Source organism: Morus notabilis, unplaced genomic scaffold (assembly GCF_000414095.1).
Source record: "Morus notabilis unplaced genomic scaffold, ASM41409v2 Scaffold388, whole genome shotgun sequence".
In the NCBI taxonomy this organism is placed as follows: domain Eukaryota; kingdom Viridiplantae; phylum Streptophyta; class Magnoliopsida; order Rosales; family Moraceae; genus Morus; species Morus notabilis.
Genome location: NW_010362833.1, coordinates 253,035 through 272,084, shown reverse-complemented (window position 1 = coordinate 272,084; position 19,050 = coordinate 253,035). Strand labels below are relative to the sequence as shown.

The 19,050-nt window shown below is 37.7% G+C and overlaps 5 protein-coding genes across 5 annotated transcripts in view; all 5 read right to left on the bottom strand.

Annotated features, from left to right (window-relative positions):
* Positions 1-930: 930 nt before the first annotated feature.
* LOC21403248 lies at positions 931-4,676 on the bottom strand. The gene is made up of 6 exons (XM_010103030.2): positions 4,381-4,676; positions 3,305-3,514; positions 2,734-2,850; positions 2,414-2,563; positions 1,891-1,949; positions 931-1,416 (listed from the first exon to the last, which is right to left on the bottom strand). Exons 1-6 carry the CDS (start codon positions 4,609-4,611, stop codon positions 1,281-1,283), a joined length of 903 nt encoding a protein of 300 aa, XP_010101332.1. The 5' UTR covers positions 4,612-4,676; the 3' UTR covers positions 931-1,280.
* Positions 4,677-5,619: 943 nt separating this feature from the next.
* On the bottom strand, positions 5,620-8,990 carry LOC21403247 (outer envelope pore protein 37, chloroplastic). Its single transcript, XM_010103029.2, has 5 exons — positions 8,166-8,990; positions 7,855-8,025; positions 7,623-7,717; positions 7,173-7,293; positions 5,620-6,333 (listed from the first exon to the last, which is right to left on the bottom strand). Exons 1-5 carry the CDS (start codon positions 8,646-8,648, stop codon positions 6,202-6,204), a joined length of 1,002 nt encoding a protein of 333 aa, XP_010101331.1. The 5' UTR covers positions 8,649-8,990; the 3' UTR covers positions 5,620-6,201.
* A 707-nt stretch (positions 8,991-9,697) lies between these two features.
* LOC21403246 (la-related protein 6B) lies at positions 9,698-13,953 on the bottom strand. The gene is made up of 10 exons (XM_010103028.2): positions 13,196-13,953; positions 12,783-12,864; positions 12,502-12,596; positions 12,302-12,373; positions 12,063-12,142; positions 11,866-11,965; positions 11,043-11,090; positions 10,880-10,948; positions 10,554-10,703; positions 9,698-10,351 (listed from the first exon to the last, which is right to left on the bottom strand). The coding sequence occupies exons 1-10, from the start codon at positions 13,682-13,684 to the stop codon at positions 10,094-10,096; spliced, it is 1,443 nt and encodes a 480-aa protein (XP_010101330.1). The 5' UTR covers positions 13,685-13,953; the 3' UTR covers positions 9,698-10,093.
* A 682-nt stretch (positions 13,954-14,635) lies between these two features.
* LOC21403245 (probable uridine nucleosidase 2) lies at positions 14,636-17,274 on the bottom strand. Its single transcript, XM_024168854.1, has 9 exons — positions 16,996-17,274; positions 16,742-16,857; positions 16,577-16,636; positions 16,238-16,423; positions 16,024-16,128; positions 15,796-15,892; positions 15,278-15,385; positions 15,057-15,192; positions 14,636-14,952 (listed from the first exon to the last, which is right to left on the bottom strand). The coding sequence occupies exons 1-9, from the start codon at positions 17,066-17,068 to the stop codon at positions 14,844-14,846; spliced, it is 990 nt and encodes a 329-aa protein (XP_024024622.1). The 5' UTR covers positions 17,069-17,274; the 3' UTR covers positions 14,636-14,843.
* An 883-nt stretch (positions 17,275-18,157) lies between these two features.
* Positions 18,158-19,050, bottom strand: part of LOC21403244 (40S ribosomal protein SA) — a 2,166-nt gene continuing 1,273 nt past the window's right edge. Inside the window, exons 3-4 of the mRNA XM_024168843.1 lie at positions 18,667-19,009; positions 18,158-18,578 (exon numbers count right to left, since the gene is read on the bottom strand). Of these exons, the coding sequence (XP_024024611.1) occupies positions 18,439-18,578; positions 18,667-19,009 (483 nt within the window). The 3' untranslated portion in view covers positions 18,158-18,438. The remainder of the gene's footprint in view (positions 18,579-18,666; positions 19,010-19,050) is intronic.

Sequence of the window (19,050 nt, the reverse complement as noted above, 5' to 3'; positions counted from 1 at the left end):
TCATGCGGGGAATGAGCAGATCATGTGCTAATAATATGCGAGTGTCATATTTGACATAAAAAGTCCCATTGGTTGAAAATCAGCAGTGGTAATCACCACTGATGATGTATGTACGAGAATACTCTTTTCGTTGATCTTGTGGACCATGTACGTGGAGCTTCCAACCATTTCATCACCTAACCCGGATCTTAAATTCTAGTTCTAATTCTATTTCTGTTTGTTCTGTTCAGGTTTGTTTAAAGCGTAAAGTCAACTATATGTGAACTGCTTTATTTTAGGTTTGCTTAGGTTAACACCACTTTTTCTTTATGGAGATTACTATTATTGGAGATCTGTATGTTTCTATGTGACGGAATTCCGTTTTGAAATGTACACATGTTGAATGATGAAACGTATTATTCCGTAACAAAGTCTAATGGTAAATCACAAATACACTGTAAATTCAAGATTTTTCAAGTTAAAATTATTTAAAAAATGATAAATTCTAGATATATTTAGTAAATTTAAGAATTAATAAGTTAGCAATACTCTTTTAAGAATTGTACAAAATATAAGAGTAAATTTTAAATGTACACAGTAAATTTATCAAGACGGAATTTTTAAAATTTTAATTGGTTGTAAATTTAAAATTTACATCAGATTGCCCTATTTACAACTTCTCTTAAAAATTGACGTATTAATTTTAATTTCTCTCAATCTCTTTAAACTTTACAAGTGTCTCTAATACGTGTTGGCGGCCCCGTTAAAAAATTAATTAGAAATACAAGCACTAAAGCTTAAGCTTATTTTTTAGGAAAATGCTGTGTGTCAAGAGTCGTGGGATTCACCACTCGGGGCATATAGCACTGCTCTATTTTTTAACAGCCTTAAAACTCCATAAGATTAGGAAGAAAGAGAGTAAATAAAAATGGTGCTTTGTATCTTGTGTTAAAAATGATCGTTTTAAAAATGGGTGCTTTGTATCTTCTAAAAAATGGATTGGTCAACTAAAAGTTTTACCCCTAATTCTAAACATGAGGAGGATTTTTTTACCCCGTCCTTTTGGTAAAAAAGAAAATTACAATTATGTGCTCGGAAAAACCTTGCAAGTGCTCATTGAGGAGAGGAGATGACGCATGTCCATTTCGACAACGAAGGGAGTGGGAGCAATTGGTGGCCTCCTTCTTCGCCATTAAGATAAGATGTACAAAATTCATCATCCAAGTTGTCCTCAATCCTTGTAATTTACAGACAAAAATAAGCCCCTCTTCTAAATGTATGCACAGAAAGAATTATTTGTATCAATCAAGGTAAAAAAGAGTCACAATCTTCCGGAGATTCTGGGCCTCTTGACAAGTTTCCATGAGCAATTTACTATCGTGAAAGGCAAAGCAAATGACTTGCTGTACATGTGAAATGATGTCCATGTTGCATAGTCTGCAGTTTCAACAACGAACAATCAAATAAGTAAAACCAAAATGCCTTTCAAGAGGAGGAAAAAGAATTGTTCGGAGAGTACAACTATAAAATAATAGGCAGCCAGATGATCAATCATAAACAACTACCGGTTTTGTATACATAATACACACACAAAAGTATCTGTTTGACATGCTTTCTTGTTGGGTAAAAAATAATATGAACATAATTCTGTTGTCATCCCCATACATGAAAAAGAAAGGTTATATTAAAATATGTGATCCAAATAATATGTGATCCAAATAGTAACTAAAAGTAAAAGCTACAGAACTTTTACTTTTCCTTCTGTGTTTTTACTGCCCAAGCCAAAAGTAAAATCTACTCTAAATGTGGCCCTAAGAGATGCTCTGCTATGGGCGCGTGACATGAGTAATTAAATAACTTACTTTTTAGAAAATTACAAGAATTAAAACAATATAAGAAGGTAGGGAAAACCTGCTGGCTTCGATCAAGGGTAGATGATCATTGTGAGGCTTCTCTATCACATTCTTCACCTGCCAATTCCACAAAATGATTAGCGATTGTTAATTACCCTTTTTTGGATAATGAAATCAGTTATTATGCCACATTGGTTGGAACTTAAGTACTTTGTGATTGCTTCATTTGTAACTTCACTTTGCTTAGCTCAAGCCTTATCTTAGCCGGTCAGGCATGTTTATATTATAACTGTGAGACAACTTATTGTTTGGTTTCCGCCTCCAGAAGCCAGTCCTACTTTGATGATTAAAGAATATTGTATGGCACATTATACTCTATTAGTCGTCCCACATAATCACGAAAAATGTTGATAAGAGTCCACACAGTTTTCAAAAGAAACATAAATCATAGAAATTCGGTATTTAGTATCTTTCAGTGAGTAAAAACTATCTGAAAATTTACAGACAAATCATGAGTTCAACTATCAAGAGGAATGAAGTAAACTAAAGAGGGTAACTTTTTTTTTTATAATAATCCTTACTTTTGACAGCAATTCCTGGCTCTCAGGTGGTTGCTTTTTCAAGCTCTGAGGCAAGATTACTGTAAGAAGCTCTGGTTTTTCTGCTCTTAAAGCACCCCGGATAACAGCTGCATTAGTACCAGATGCTCCTGATGTATATATGTGGTTTTTCTGTGAACGAAACGACAGCGTCATGCAGCAGTATTAGGAACGTGACGGCAACGGGCAATAGGCAATGCATATTGTATTGTTATGTTAAAGAGTTACAAAGCACCTGATATGTGCAGAAAAACTGAAACCTAAAGATGCCACATAACATACATTGAGTTGTGAGCTCTTACAGTGATAACCATTGCATAGCTAAGAATCTCGATAAGTTGTTGGTGCATGAATCCCATGTTGCGCGTGCCAAAAAAGCCAATAGCTCTAGGTCCTTGCTGCTGAATGGCTAATAATTCCTGCCAAACAAAAAAGTCCTCCACATTGTAACGTTGATTCTTTTTCCAAGAAAAGAAACATGTATCTAACACAAAAGGGGAATTTTGTTTTTTATTTGATTTGCAAGGCAGCTTTACATTGATTGCTTCTCATAAGTGTGTGAGTGCTCATAATGCAAAAGAAAGCGTAAACAATTTGGTAATAGAAACAGGGTACAGGATGATTACTACTATCATTAACCGACCAGAAAAGTAAGTAGCCCGGGAAAAACTAATGGTGTTAGGGAGACTCCACATGTGAAACTGGCCCAACACACTTCAGGAACCCAACTTGGCTCAAAAGGTTAACCTATTAGGTCTTGGGTCCTTCCATATATATAAACCACTTCACATTCTCATCCACTTTTCATGTGGGACAACACACATGCACTTTTCTCAACAAATAACAATTTCTATCAAGAGTTGATGACCGAACCTGTAGATAATCGACATCGGGAACAGGTTTAAACTCAGATACCAAGACTGCCCCTGATCCTTGAACAAGTGATTGAGCTTGGGTTGGGATTTGGGTGCCGACGTCTTCATCAGAACCAAACATACGGGCATCGTTTTTCTCTGCAAAGGTCCTGCCGTCGACTTGTCTATCCCTGTCTCTATTGTCTCTTCTCTTGTGTCCGCAAAGCCACTATACCAGTACAGAAAAACATAGCCCCTGATAGTAAATCATTAGTGAAAACCATCTGCCCACAAAAAGTGGTTATCATACAATACAATACAATACAAGTTGTAGCCAAGGAAGGCCCAATTGTAAGTAAACGACTTTGGGGAAGTTTCACTTTCACATCTTGGGAAATGTAAATTAAAAGTTTGAGAGAAAGAAAGACCATCTCAATCAAAAGCAACGCTAACAGAAGAAGGGAAGACATCACTTCCTCTTATACTTATACTTGGTGTTAAATAATGCTAGCACTAGCACCAAATAAAACCCCATAAAAATCAATATCTGTATATGTAATAAATTCCTAAACGACAACACGAGTAATGCGAATCACCATTGCTTTGCTTTGGCCTTTGTTCCTCAACAACAAAAAGAAATCCTAAATTGTTCTTATTGATAGAACCATTAAAAAATGAGTGTTTGCTAAACTTACTTGCGAATCACCATTGCTTTGCTTTGGCCTTTGTTCCTCAACAACAAAAAGAAATCCTAAATTGTTCTTCTTGATAGAACCATTAAAAAATGAGTGTTTGCTAAACTTACTTCCCAAAATTAAAAGTGAAGATAAGACATGGACATGTAACGTGGTAGCTAGCTTTTTCCTTAGAAATAGAAAGCAGTGTAATTTATTTGGTAAGGCTAAAGGTAAAACATTTCTAAGCCCTAAGAACCGACATGACATGCCTCCCTCCCATTTTAAACTTACTTATTCGAGTAAGTTTTGAATCCGAAAAGTCTCAAATACCGAAGATGAAACTCAAACTCAACATGCAGACGCCATTCCTGTAAGTTTTTAGAGAGAGAGAGAGATATATATATATATATATATATACCGTCCGTCGGGAGAGATGAGGCGAGTTCGTTGAGGAGGAGACGACGAAATTAGGGAAAAGTGGGGGACAGGATTTGAAGGAAATCCTGGATGCAAATTTATTTTCAAAAGCTGTAATGGCGGTGGCGGTGGCGGTGGCGGAGGCCGAAGTGGCGGTGGCAGAGGCCGAAGTGGCGGTGGCGGCGGTGAAGGGCAGAAAAAGCCTCAAGGGTATGGGTATGGGCGTCGTCATTCTATTCTTTCTTTCCTTTCCTCTCCTCTCGCTCACTTGATTTTTCCCCTTTTTTTCTTTTTTTACCTGTTTTTTTTTTTTTTTTTTGACAGCTTTTTCTTTTCTTTTGTTTTTTTCCCTCTTTTCTGGTATCCCCTTTTACGCGCAACCGCGCACCACCATACATACGCATATATTTTATGCATGTGCGCATTATCATAACATAATGTTACGCGCACCAATTAGGATTTTAATACGATTAGCAAAAAAATAGATTTTAATACCCCAAAACAAAAAGATCCGTTTTTTATGGATTCTCTTTTTTAACTAACTATAACTAATAATTATAACTTTACAGTATCCTCTTTCTTTTGAGGAGGTAACTTTACAGTGTTTTTGCTCCTGTTTTTTATTTTTATTTTCTCTCTCAGTCTCTTTTTTAAAATATAACTAATTCCTATAGAGGAAATTAACTAAACTAATTATGAAATTACACTTTACACGATATTCTTTGTAACCATCAAAAGTCACCTTGTGACCAAGAATCCGTTTTAAGGTTTTTATTCTTCGTTAAACAAAAGGGATATATCACTCAACAATGAAGAGCGTTGTTATCATTTTTGGAATGCTTGATTACTCGTGTAATTAATTAAAACGGATTACCACAAAATAAAAAATAAAAAAAGTAGAAGAATTAGGTCCGACTAAGACTATATGGCAATCTTAATATACATTTATACTCACATTATATATACCGACTGCATCACTAAGAATATTCTACACTTATCGACTCTTTACCTTGATTATTATAAATTAAAAAATAAATAAATAAATAAATAACCTCTTTACCATCAATATGTTGCTTATTTATTCTGTTTTCCCGGAGATCCTTTGAAAATGGTGGATTGAACACCAAGTTGTCACGTTGGTATTAATGTCCTTCCGTGTTTTTTAGTAATAACAATCATAAACAAAATATTATGAGGAGAAGGAAGGAAGAAGAATAACAATCATATTTGATGACTCGATGTTAACATCCGAAAATTGGGCCCGAGTAGCAGCAAGTAAGCTAGGGATACGGCGATAGGACTACCACACAATAACAGAGTTGAAAAAAAAAAAAAAAAAAAAAAAAAAAAAAGGACCACATTTTCTTTGCAAAAGTCTCTTCACATTCTCAATTTATTAGCCATGCCATGCCATACAGAGCGAGCTGCTTTTCCTTGTCTCTATCTATCCATCTATAAGCAAAAGTGCAAATTAGTTTGGCAAAAGGCAATTCTGTCTGTGAAGAGGTCGAGGTTCCATCATATTCATACTGTTTTCTTCTGAGATACAAACTTGAAACTGGTAACATCCAAGTGAATGTTCTGCTTCACATTTGTAATAATCAAATCAAGCATTTCATTCACAGCCGACGAATTTTTCTATAGACCCACCGACTCCAAGCAGGAATTCTCAAAACCCAAAACAAGTGTGTTGAGAAACGCATTGTCATTACGCAAAAAATAAGCATGTATCATTACAGCAAGCGATGATGTATCAACTTCAAAGCTATGCTAAGCTAAGAACAAAACAAAGAGATCTCACCCCCCACAGAAACACTATTATTCATATGTCCCATCTCTTTTTCACCCGGAACATCAAGGCTGATGATTTTATGTCGTCTTGTGGCACTTGGAGCATAAATTGAATTTTCATCTTCAACGGAGCTGCCTTTGCTTTTCCACTTTCCTCTCCAACCTGAAACCAAGTTGGTCATTTTAGTTTCTACGCATTCTAGAGCATCAGCGAGTTCCATTTCCCAGGAAAGAAATACCAAGAAGTTTTGTTTTAATGAGTTTTCAACCACACAATTGCTTTAACTCCCTAACTTTTTAGCTTCATTGCATTTCAATGCATTTTATACTTTTAGACTGAAGGATATTCTGGAAAAAGAAAATGTATACATTTAGAATCCAGAAAACGAAACGTCAATCCACCATATTAGATCAGATTTTACTTCAAAAGTTTATGAGCTAAACTTGAGAAGCACTGGAGTCTCTAATCATAGAATAGGATTCAGAGTTCCCAAAAAGTGCAGTTCAAATAATGCGTTCTGCAGTTATTCACTCTGATGATACATATGATTCCACAGCAAGTCAACTATGATATCACAAAATATTCGAAGCACGGGAAAGTTTTTGTCCAGTCTGTGTCTCATTTAAATTACCAGCATCTACCGATGACCAATTATGGAGCTATTTATCTTTTCGATTTTAAGTACGCACTCCGCCATCATCATCATTTAGGAAATTGCAATAGAACATGGAATTGCCAGAGAAACACACAAATACCAGAACTGACTCCAAAGAATTTTAGACCATTTTTTTTTTCTTAATTATATACATCTTTTTTAGATAATTTGATTCGAAAACACGGAACAAAATTGCACCATAATGCTACATGGATGTACAAGAAAATGCAAGAATTTGCAATCATAAAAAGAAATATCATAACCAAACCCAAAGTAAATATCATCCACCCCAGTGTCCCAAATCCAAAGTAACAAAATATAGAATGTAGAATGACTAAGGACTTACCCAAAGTGAAGCCCAGCCAAGGCGCACCTCTGAATCATAACCAGTTTTAAACTTCAAGTCCTTACCATATGTGTGCTTGTACACTGCACTCCAGTTGTCCGCGTCGAAATTGTACCAGTAACTGCACATGAATGAAATCATTGAGATAAATCTTAAAAGCTTAAAAAAAAAATTACATGAGAAGTGACTACTGAAGATAAATGGCAATCGATCATGCTTAAATGGCTGGCCAAATTAACTTTTTAGATTCATGCAAAAACATTCACCCGAAGTTTATCTGTTAAGAAGCAGACACAAAGTAAAACATCTCGTTTGTATGCTAAATAAATACCAGAGTTGAACCATTCTTGACAAGAATAACAACTTATTCTCTACTCGGATTTTTTTTTTTACAAAAAAAAAAGGAAAGAAAAAAGAAAAAAGAGAAAGAGAAACAGAAAGATTTGTAACCTCAGTTTGTCAGAAGGGCCAAATCGACGTTTAAATGCGAATGATAAGGCATTTGAAGGCAACGAAATGGCCGGAAGAAACGACATTTGTTCGTCCTGCAATAAGAGCAATAGTTACAGAGAGCAGACTCAGAGCCACATTTTTATGAAAGAAAAAGGAAAAAGAGAGAGAGAGACGGCTAATAACGATGAAGAAGAAGATGAAATGAGAAGCATAGAAAAAGGAAAGCGACCTTAAAGGAGTATCTGAGTTTCAAATCGTCATCGGCATACTGAGCAGTGCAGACACCATTGAAAACATTGGCTTTGACAATTCCATTAATTGACAAAACTCTCTTCACTTCCTCATCTTCTCTCTCTTCCAACGACACTTCACCAAGAGGGAATTTCAACGTTGCCTTTGGCTGCAGATACCAAATCAAGATGACTAAAATTATGATGATGATTTTTATTTCATTTCACAATTCCAAACATCCATGCTATGACTAGAGATTATTCATGAGAAGAGAGAGAGAGAGAGAGAGAGAGAGAGAGAGACACTGACCACCAAACCGATGGAAGGAACGGGAGAGGAAAGCTGAAAGGCATAATTAGGGTCGGAGAGGTTTGCAAGCACGGAGAGCTCGCCTTGCTGGGCGTTGACATCGTGGACAGCGCGGAGATTGAGGCCCGGAGCGAGATCGAAGGAGCCTTTGAGGAGAGTGTTGTGGTCTTCGAGATCGTAATGGAGAGACAGATGTTTGGAGATGAAGGCCAGCTGCGGTTGAGAGACTTGGCCGCGGTGGTCGTTGTTGAAGGAGAGCTTGAGCTTGGCGAGATTATCGAAGAGCTTCAACGACAGCTTGTGGAAGAAGACGGAGCTCTCGCTGTCGAACTCTGACGTAAGTCTGATGCCCGGCCTTTGTCTCCCTGGGAAAGACCAAAGCGAGAACGGCGCCGCTTCTGCTGGTGGCGCTGCTGGCGGAGCTGGAGCTGGAGCTGGAGCTTCAATGGCCGCTGGTGGTGGCGCCGTTGCTGAGTCCGCCATTGTCTTGTTGTTTTTTTTTTTTTTTTTTTTTTTTTTTTCTTTTTTTTTTTTTTTTTTTTTTTTTTTTTTTTTTTGTTGGGGTTTCTCCTTCTCTCTCTTCTCTTTCTACAAATAAAACTGCTGAGTCCTCTGAGGGTGTGACGGACGGACCCACCAACTCTCTCTCCGCCCTCTCCTCCGCTAATTTGTTTTCCCTAGATATTCTGCATTTTCTTTTCTACCCTCTATTCCCTTTACTTTTATATATATTTTAGGCAATTTCTTTTTTTTCCCCCTTTGAATCAGGAAAGTACCATCGAGAGTGCGGGTTTTCCTGCAGTGATCGCCAATTATTTACTGAAGATGTGGATATTGTATAAGGAGTAATATGTTGAAATTGTTACCTGATAAAATGTTATTGTATTTTTTTTTTTTTTTTTTTTTTTTTTTTTTTACTTTTATGTTATGTGCTATATACTTCTATTATTGCACATGAAGCATCGATATTGAAAAAAATAAAATAAAATGTGCATTAAGAAAAATAAAATAAAATAAAATCCACAAAATAAAAGTATTTCAAAGGCATTAAGTGATAAAGGTGGAAAATATTAGTAATGAGTTTGTCCATTAAGCTGGAGTATATTTTGTACGTCCAACTGCATCATCAACCCCTCAACTCAAAACCCTTTGTTTTAAAAAATAATAATAATAATAAAAACATTGCTCGTGTGCTAACCAATACTGTTTTCTTTAAAACTGATCATGTGCTTAGTACATATGTTTGAGATAAAAGTTATTGTCCAAATTTACGTAACGAGTTTTCAATTTTAAATTTTTATAATTAAATATTCTCAAAAAATATTTCATCTAACTTTTTCTATTACAGTACTCGAATTTACGAAACTAACAGGCCTCAAATTTTTGTTTAAGAAAACAAGTTTGAAAAAATGGTTGAATTGTGATTCCAATTCAAACACATGAACCAAAGGATGCTGAATAAAAGGCCAATTTTGTCACGAAATAAATGCAGACCGAGAGGCTTATGCAAGGTTCAGCACACATTTGACGAATGATGAATCACAAACCCATTAGAGTAAGTTCTCTTTCAATGTCATTTCTACACTCTTTTTATCTATATAGGTATTGGTGACTCTCAACTGTTTTCTTTTTTGCTTTTTTTTTTCTTTTCTTTTCTTTTCTACATTATATTGAGGAAAAAAAAGGGAGGCCAGAATCACATTTTCTTGACCACACCCTGATCTGAAAACACAAATAGTAGAAGTAGACGAGAGTACACTCAAACTGACTCTTAACAAACCTCTCCACCATCGTTTGGGAATTATTGACAGCCCTTTTGTAAAACCATTGCCATCAACACCCCGCTGGAACACAGTTCTCTACCATACACCCGACCATGTATCGCGAAGCAGCTAAAGATACACAAGCAGCACTCGAAATCCCAGTCATTATGTGATATTAACAGCGACTGGCTTCCCACGGCCCATTGCAAATCCTCTGGTGCCATCTGGCATACGCGGTCCAGGAGGCTGTTGCTTTGCTACACCTGACTCCATACCAACTGAATTATTATTTGAAGGTGGAGTTCCCACGACATTATTCCCACGGTTATTGTGGTGATAATGACCTCTTCCACGCCCCTTGCCGCGTCCCCGGCTACGCCCTTTTTTCTGCCCACCCTCCTTGTCACTCACATGCTCCTCCCCCTGCCATACCAAACCAAAAAAAGAAAAAAAGAGTTCAATGCCAACAAAGCCCATGCATCATCCCTGGACTTTCATTTGCCAAGTATGTTCTCAAAATACACGTCACAGCGGAAAGCATTTCTTCCCCCCCCCCCCCAAAAAAAAAAAAGGAGGTTCCCACAAACATTCATTTGTAACAGAACAGAAGTCTGCTTGCACTTACTGGGTGTTCATGTGAAGGCGCGTCAGACTGCTGAGAAGCATCTTCTAATTGCTTACTGTTGACTGGTGACTCAGTTGTACAAGCATCATCTTCCTCACCTTGCATATCCCCATCATGCCCTTTTCTTCCCCGGACTTGAGAAGGTTTCGACTGCAAATGGACAGATATATGCATCAGTACCCTAGTGCAACCGCATGCAGCCATACATCAGACATACTTTATCAAATACTTGGACCAATTTTGGCAGTAAATAACATGTCCAAAATAATAAGCCTCTCCATATCTATTCAACTATGCAAAGAACAAAAAAAACCTTTGATGTATACCATGCGTTTGACCATTAAACGGACCCGAAGACCACTTCTCCAGTTTCCCTCATCATTCAACTCTGTAACCTGCAAACATCTAAAACGCATTATTATTTCTCACAGCAGAGCAAGCATTTGAAAAAGACAAAACACTGTAAGATGATGGAAAACAGGTACTTACAGCCTTCTCAGCTAGCTCGACAGATTCATATTCGACAAAAGCATGCAACTGAACAACAGAAGACGCCAAAGGTTAGGTCTTTGTATCCTCCTCTTACTTTTACATGTACAAAAACTTATCGATGCAATAAATATATCACCGAGCATATTTAGACCCAAACACAATGTCTAATTATCTCGGTCAAAGAAATGCAACTTACCCTTTTTTTATTTTCAACTTTAATAATAATAAATACAGACAAGTATCTTCTATTGAAATAGAAGCATAAAAACTAACAAAGCCAGCATATTAGAAAACGCCATTCATATCTCTTCATCATCAATTTGATAGGCCAAATTATGCGAATTGCCAGAAAGAAAATTGCACAGCATGGAAGTCAAACAGAACACAAATTCACAGAGTGAGCCTTCCTCAGGAGAACCATAATCAAAGCCGTGAAGAAAAATATATATATATATATACATATATATATCCCAATGTAATTTTAAGCAAGCCCACCCTCTTTTCCAACCTTACTAACAAAGGTAACGTGCTTCTAGTTTCTCTGAAAATCCTTCGTGTTCAATCAAGTAGCATGTTATGAAATTACTAAAAAGACTCGAGGAAAATTAGTAGAAAACAAAAGGTGTAAAGAATGACATATGAATCCCATATACATTATAATCTCATACATTCAGCTGGAGGCAAAAATCAGGATATGTTTTACAAGGAAAATGAATATTGAGTATTGACATCTATAGGAGGCAATAAAAAAATAACGCAACAACCAACAAGCCAGACAACCTGCTCTAAGCTATTTCTGCTTGTATGCATAGTTGCATACCTTATTACTAAAGAGCATGTTGTCAGATTTTGCTGCTCTTGATGCTGAAGGAGCCCCTCCATTGGGAGTCTGCGGCTGGCAAGTTCGGATCGTCTTCACACTGCCAAAGAACTCAACGTTAGATAAATATCCGGGATGGTACTAACATATTCTACGGCGATGAGAAGTTTCTCCAGCAGAAGTGATTATTACATTACCTCCCAACAGAAGAGAAAATCTTCATGAGGTTTTGGTGGCAATGATCCTCAGGCAAGTTCTCAGCAACAATAATGCGAGACTACGCACATCAGAATGGATGTAAGATAAATAATATTTTGATATGAAAATAGGCAGACTCGAGAATTACCATTTTAAGCCAGAAAAACTGTAGATAAACCTTACAGGACACATGTCAAGTATCAAAACCCAATAAGTGAACGAAAAATGGAGCAGCTACCTGCAACTCATCCATATCTGACTCGGTCAGCGGATGAAGGCGCCTAACTTTCTTCCCATCTTCACTAACCACCTAAGGGACGTGGCATCAAGAAAGAAAACAAACAAATATAAAAAGACATACGTAAAACAGATAGACGATGGGCTACAAGAAATAATTTTAAAAGTAGATAAATGAGAAGATAATATTAATTAACTCACGAGCTTTGACGAGTTACGCAAAACAGCTGCAAGCTGGGAATGAGTATTAATGAGAGCCTTAATCTTCTTGAAGGATGCAACCACGGATATCGGCACTAGAAAAATGATGAAGAAACAGGAAAGCAACTGAATGAATGAACATTCCCGAATACATTTGCATTCTAAAAGTATAAAAAGTTATCAAAATGACAAACAAGTATCTAAATAAAGAGAATAGAAGATGTGGCCAGAACAAAAGTAGAAGATGTGATGTTAAAAGGAAGGAAAAACATTCTACTTACCAAAGCCTTCAGGGTCTTTGCTGATGAACCTCATAAGATGATCAGTGGTAGCCAAATTCAAGTCACTGAAATAATACTCCACCTGAAAAAGAAAAGTAAATTACTAAATACAACACATGTCTGTCACAATAGAGATTGGTAATTATGTTAGGCTTCGTAATAGATCAGGATTAAATTAAAGTGAAGTAGGCTTGTTCGGTAAGGTATCGAAATTGAAGACCTGTAGATAGAAAGAATATCCATGGATAGATTTAGATGATTTTGAATTACACAGTCTAATCTTCTTTACTTTCTTTCTTTCTTTCTACTAGCCGTGCCTCAACAAACATCATATTTATAATTAATTCTTAGAAGAAGAGTAAAAATCTCATGTTAATAAAAAAAACTACAAGGGCGAAGGTGGTAGAACTGACCTGGTTCAAGAGCTTGAGAGTAGCATCGTCGGAGAGCTTATTCTTGGACGGGGCCGAGTGATCGGAGGGGGGCTTGGGCGGCGGTTGCGATTGAGGAGGAGGAAGCGCATCTTGGTCGGAAAAAGCAGAAGCGCCGCCGTAGAAGTGGTGGTGAGGGGGCGGAGGGGGAGGCGGAGGCGGAGGCGGGGGAGGAGGATGGAAGTGAATGGGCGGCAGGTGATGGTGAGGGTGGTGATGGTGGTGGTGATGGTGAGGGTGGTGATGATTCTGAATAGGAACCACAGGGACATGGTGAGTGCGAATGGGAACGTGGAAAGGGGAAGGAGCAGGGGAGTGATAGACTTGGAGAGGCGCCGCCGGAGGAGGAGGTTCGGAGCGCGGAGAAGGCACGAACTCAGGAGCCCGGGCGTTGAGCTTGCTAAACGATGCGTTTCGAGATAGAGTCGGATCTGCTGATGATGATGATGACGGTTCCTCTTGTTGAGCCATTTTGATTAATGATTCGGATTACGATTTTGATTTCGAATTTTCTGGGTTCTGATCTGATCTAATCTGATCCCGATCCGATCCGAATTAGGGTTTTGTGACAGAGAGAGATAGATATGATTATATAGATAGAGGGCGAGAGAAGAGGGCCTAAACCCCTGTGTTTGTCTGTGTGTCTGTTAAAGACCAAAACGATAAAATAAAAAAAAAAGGTCAAAGAAAATGAAGATGGAGAGGAGGACTTCTCTTTCTCTCTCTCGGCTCTCAACCGGAGTTCTATCCCCCCTATTTATAGTCGACACTGTTTTCTTTTCTTTTCTTTTTCATTTATTTATATTTATTTATTTATTTATTCTCGGAGGAGTCCAATACTGTACTCATCATTACTCATGGAAATCAGGGAATGGTTTTTTTTTTTTTTTTTTTTTTTTTTTTTTTGAGAAAGAATGGATTTTGGTATTGGTCATAATAGTAGTAGTATAGTAATAGTAAAAACTAAAAAAGGGTCAAATATGAAAGACCACGCAGTCCTCTCTCGTCTCTAAAAAATGTGAAAAGAATTAAAAGGAAAAAAAAAATCTCAACACAGAATCTAACAACCAAAAGTCTTCTAACATTATTATTATTTTTTTTTAAAAAAAGCTTTATGGTTTTGTATATCTAATATTTAAAGTCCTCCATCCGAAGTAGAAAAAAAAAAAAAAAAAAAAAAAAAAAAAAAAAAAAGGGAGAGAGAGACGGTAAACCCCAAAAGGACAATAATAAGGAAATTAGTTATAAAAGAAAAAGAAAGGCCACTGCTTTTAAGAATGGATTCTGATGACTTTCAGACAATTTTACTCTAATGTTTCAATGCTCAAACGAGTTAGTAGAAACTTACCACAGCGCTGGGATTTTCTTTATTTAAAATATATTTAAAAATAAGAGACGGAGACAATCCCAAGGAGTGGAGCATGGCATGAGCATCCAAATGTCCTAAAGTTTTACCTCCTCGACCAAAGCTTTGCCTATTCAGCATGTAATAATGAAATGCCAAATTCCAAACAACTAACAGCGAAGTCCACAACAAAAACAACAGGTTTAAGTGTAACAAATTGAGAAGAAAGGTTCACATAATATACATAAATGTATGAAGCAGTAGAGATTGGAGATCAGTCGTGTATCACGACTCCATGAGACGTTCCATCACTGTTTTGATGACAGCAGGAGCATCAACCGTGACCGCCACCTTCACCGTTGGTTTATCCGACCATTCTGTCACTTCCCCAAACCTTCATTTCAGGTCATTTCATCAGTAACTAATTACACACACAAAACACAAACCAAACATTTTTAAGAAGCTGCTGATTCCGTATGTAAATAGTCCCTACCCTACCTTTTCTGTTTATTGTACAATATGGTGAGTCCTCTGCTGATTCCACTAGTCTGGACTCTCACAACACCCTCTGTGTAAGTCACTAGCGACGGATTCACGGCTGCAAGAAGGGCCGTCGGATCATGAAGGTAAACTCCTACAACAAACCTACCATCACTCATTCTCCACATTCATAATTGTTATGCTTCCTCAAGCAAAGCTTTACATTAGTGTATACAAACCTCCCATGCTATATGAATCACGATGATACGAGAAGTACACCTCTAAAACTTTGCACAAGTATTGAGCAAATTTTCCATTGGAACTCGCCAATACAGCTCGATCAGCATCTGGAATGTTTCAAAATTTTTTAAACAGTGTCGTAAAGAAAGAACAAAATGAACAATCATAATTGAACTACAGGACTAATTGAAATTCCTTCTCAGATTAATAACTGCAGAACATGCCCTTCTCAAACCTTACTCTCAACTACAGATGAGACTTTGACTTCATTAAAGAAGTAAAAAATGTTGCAAAAACTGTCAAAGAATACCAGTAGAACAGTTATTACAGAAGACCATTGGGGTGGGGAATAAAGATTTGAAACAAAAAGAAGTTACTGAGTATTGCGGAAGGAGTGACTCTAGCTTGACTAACTGCAAAACAATATTCAACTCATTGAACCAAATTACCAGGGTTCCTAACGGGAAGCATTAACTTGAATTTCACATGAAAACTTGACTTATAAAAAAGGACATACCCGTCAAAATGACTTGATGAGTAACATTAATCCCTACAGCCAAGACATCTGCTCCACTAGTAAATACAATATCTGCAGCATCTGGATCCCCAAATATCTGGTCATTCAACCAACTGAAGGGTTAGTCAGTGCTCAGTAGATGAGTTGAAATATGGCCTACACTTTGGAGTCGAATTTAGAGAGTTCAAAACTTTGGTTGGGAAAACTAGATGGGTACTTAGTACTTACATTGGCTTCTGCAGCTGGGTTGACATTCCCATTGACGAAGAAAGCACCACCAAGAACAACAATCTGGCCAACATTCTTTGCAAAAGCGGGATCGAGTTGAATAGCCTGTGATTACAAGATATATATACATATATGAAGAGAAATGAAATGAAAGCCAAGAGTTGAAAAGTAATAATGAAGAAGAAAGTGGAGATTGAGAATTAGAAGAGAAGACCAGTGCAATGTTTGTAAGGGGGCCGAGGGCTACGACGGTTAGTTGTCCAGGGTAAAGGCTGGCTTGTTCAACCAGAAAAGCAGGTGCCGACTGTTGAATGGGCTTTCCTTTTGGTGGAGGGAAATTTTGGTTGCCAAGTCCATCCACGCCATGAACAAAGTCAGCTATACGAAGCTTTGTGCCGTTCCTATACGAAGCTTTGTGCCGTTTTTTTTTTTTTTTTTTTTTTTTGTAATGACAGAGGAAATTCATTCAGTGAGTTAGTATACTACTTCATTCAGCTAGTTATATATATATATATTAGATATAATATGTGTAAGTAGAATATGCACTGCGTACAGTGATGGTGACATGAGATCCTTCAGCGACAGGGATATCGGTTCTCCCAGCATTCTCCAACTATAAGCGACCAAAACTACTTGTGATTAGTTTAGTAATCATTCAAAAGAAAAGTTAAATGGATAATGATAATATAGAAAATAAGGGAATTTCTGAGAATTGTACGAGATGCAAGGCGTTTCTGGTGGCGAGAGTGGTGTAGACGTTGCCGAAGATGGTGGTGAGTCCAATCACTTCCACCTCCGGAGACCTCAATGCCACGAATATCGCCATCGTATCATCTGTCATTCATATCATCATATACACACATACCCAAATCCAAATCCAAATCACAGAGAACGAGAGAGATTAATCGCTTCAATTCAAATGAAATCGAGAATCATGATCATACAATACAATATAGAAAATGACATACATACCAATACCAGGATCGGTGTCGATGATGATCTTCTTCTTCTCCTTGTTGTTGTTGTTAGGATCAATGGCCGACATTCTCAACGGTCAACCCTCAACTACTAATCTACCTCTGATCTCAAATCTCAAATGTTATTTTTTCGAACAAACAAACAAACAATCAATCAATCAACAATTGTGCGCTCGCTTTTGTAACTTATTTATTCCATAAAAATAAATAATAATCAGATGGTAGATAATTGTAAGTAGAGCAGCTCCGTTATTTTAAGATTTATTTAAGATAAACAAAAGAAATGATATGTCATAAATGGAGCGGGGCGGGGCGGGGCAAAAAGCAACGGGGCAACGGTCCCCTATTGCACCCGATTTTTTTTTTTTTTTTTTTTTTTTTAAGTGAAGAGTAGAGATATTCTTCCAACTAGATACAAATAAAAAGAAAAATAAAATAAAAGCAAAGAGAGGAATCTTCCAAGTAGATAAATTTCTGGTTAAATTGATTAAGAAAGGAAATAAAGCAAGAGATAGATAAAATCATCATCACGTGCCAGATAGACAAGCTCTCCAATTTAGGATAATGAGGAATCACTGCATGGAGTAGAATAGCAGAATCTGATGAATCCTTTATATATATATATATATAGATGATCAAATAAGCCTTCCAATTCCCAATGAAGAACAAAACAGTCACGAGAAAATCCTTAATAAACTACACTCGAGCATGATTCTCAGAGAGAGAGAGAGAGAGAGAGTTTGTTTGTTGAACTTAATAGCTGACCCGTGCGGGTGCGCCCATTGTCAATGATTACAAATCAGAAGTTGCAGATGGAATACTTTGCTTAAATTGACTTAGCAAAATTAATTAGGAGCTCTACTTGTAGCAAGTCAACAAATATATATCGCAAGAGAAGACTGTTGATTGATTATGCAGATTTGGTAAAGGAGATGAGGAATTAGGAGGAGCTGTGAGGTTGTTTTTGTTGTTGTTATTGAGTGGTGGTAAAGATTGTGGTACCCTTGCCATTAGAATGAGTTGCACTCGCAGAGCCATTTCCAGGTGAGGAAACAAACCCCCTTAAAATTGTGATTGGTTTCTGGAGCAGAAGAAGAATAACAAAATTCCCCGGGCCCAAGTGTCTGAAATATCCAAACTATAATTATAGAGCGAGGTTTTCTCCACAACATTAACATTGATATCAGTGTATGAACGCGATGGTTTTCAAATGTCCAAAATTTCCACATACTAGAGTAGCTATTCAACATCAAGAACTCAACTGTTGTCCCACAGGAGGAGGGGAAAAAAAAAAGAAAGAACAAGCTCTGAAGCTCACAGCAAGTAAAACTGCCCATATTGAAACACTAAATTAAAGAGAAGAGAAGAAAAAAGAGAGTAAAAAAAACAAATATCATATTAACTAGCGCATTTAAGCAATTCCTATTACAGTCGGTCCTCATTCCCAGCCAGAAGGAGGAGGAACACCTTCAGATTCAGTTCCGGCCAATGGTCGAGGTGGAATAGCAGCATCCCACCCTTCTGCTGCTAAAGGAGCTGGAGCTGGAGCTGGAGCTGGAGCTGGAGCTGGAGCTGGAGCTGCAAGTAAGATAAACCACATGGGTCAGTGAAACCATAACCAAAGCAAGCAAACATTTCTCTTTTACATTGTAAAAAACTTTATTACCTGCTTCAGCAGCCCAGCCGTCAGCAGCAACAGCCGGGATCGGAGGACGAACGTCCGCAGCCCATGAAGCATCAGTAATCTGGGTGGGCCACTGGTCAGTGGCAAGACCATAGTCAGGAACGCCAACAGCAGCAGCGGAATAATCAGTAATACCATAGTCAGGGGCAACGACGGCTTCTTCATCTTCGTGTTGCTTGGCCTCCTCAGGCTCCCTATAGAAAAATAAGTCGACCATAACATCCCACTTGTGCCCGGCACGGATGGTACCGCGCATCTGCAGAACCATCCTGGCGAGCAGCCAAAAGAGACACCCGATGCTGTGCTTGCCCTTGTTATTGGCAGGGGCGGCGAAGGAGACGTTGCGCATCGGGGGGTCCGTGGCGG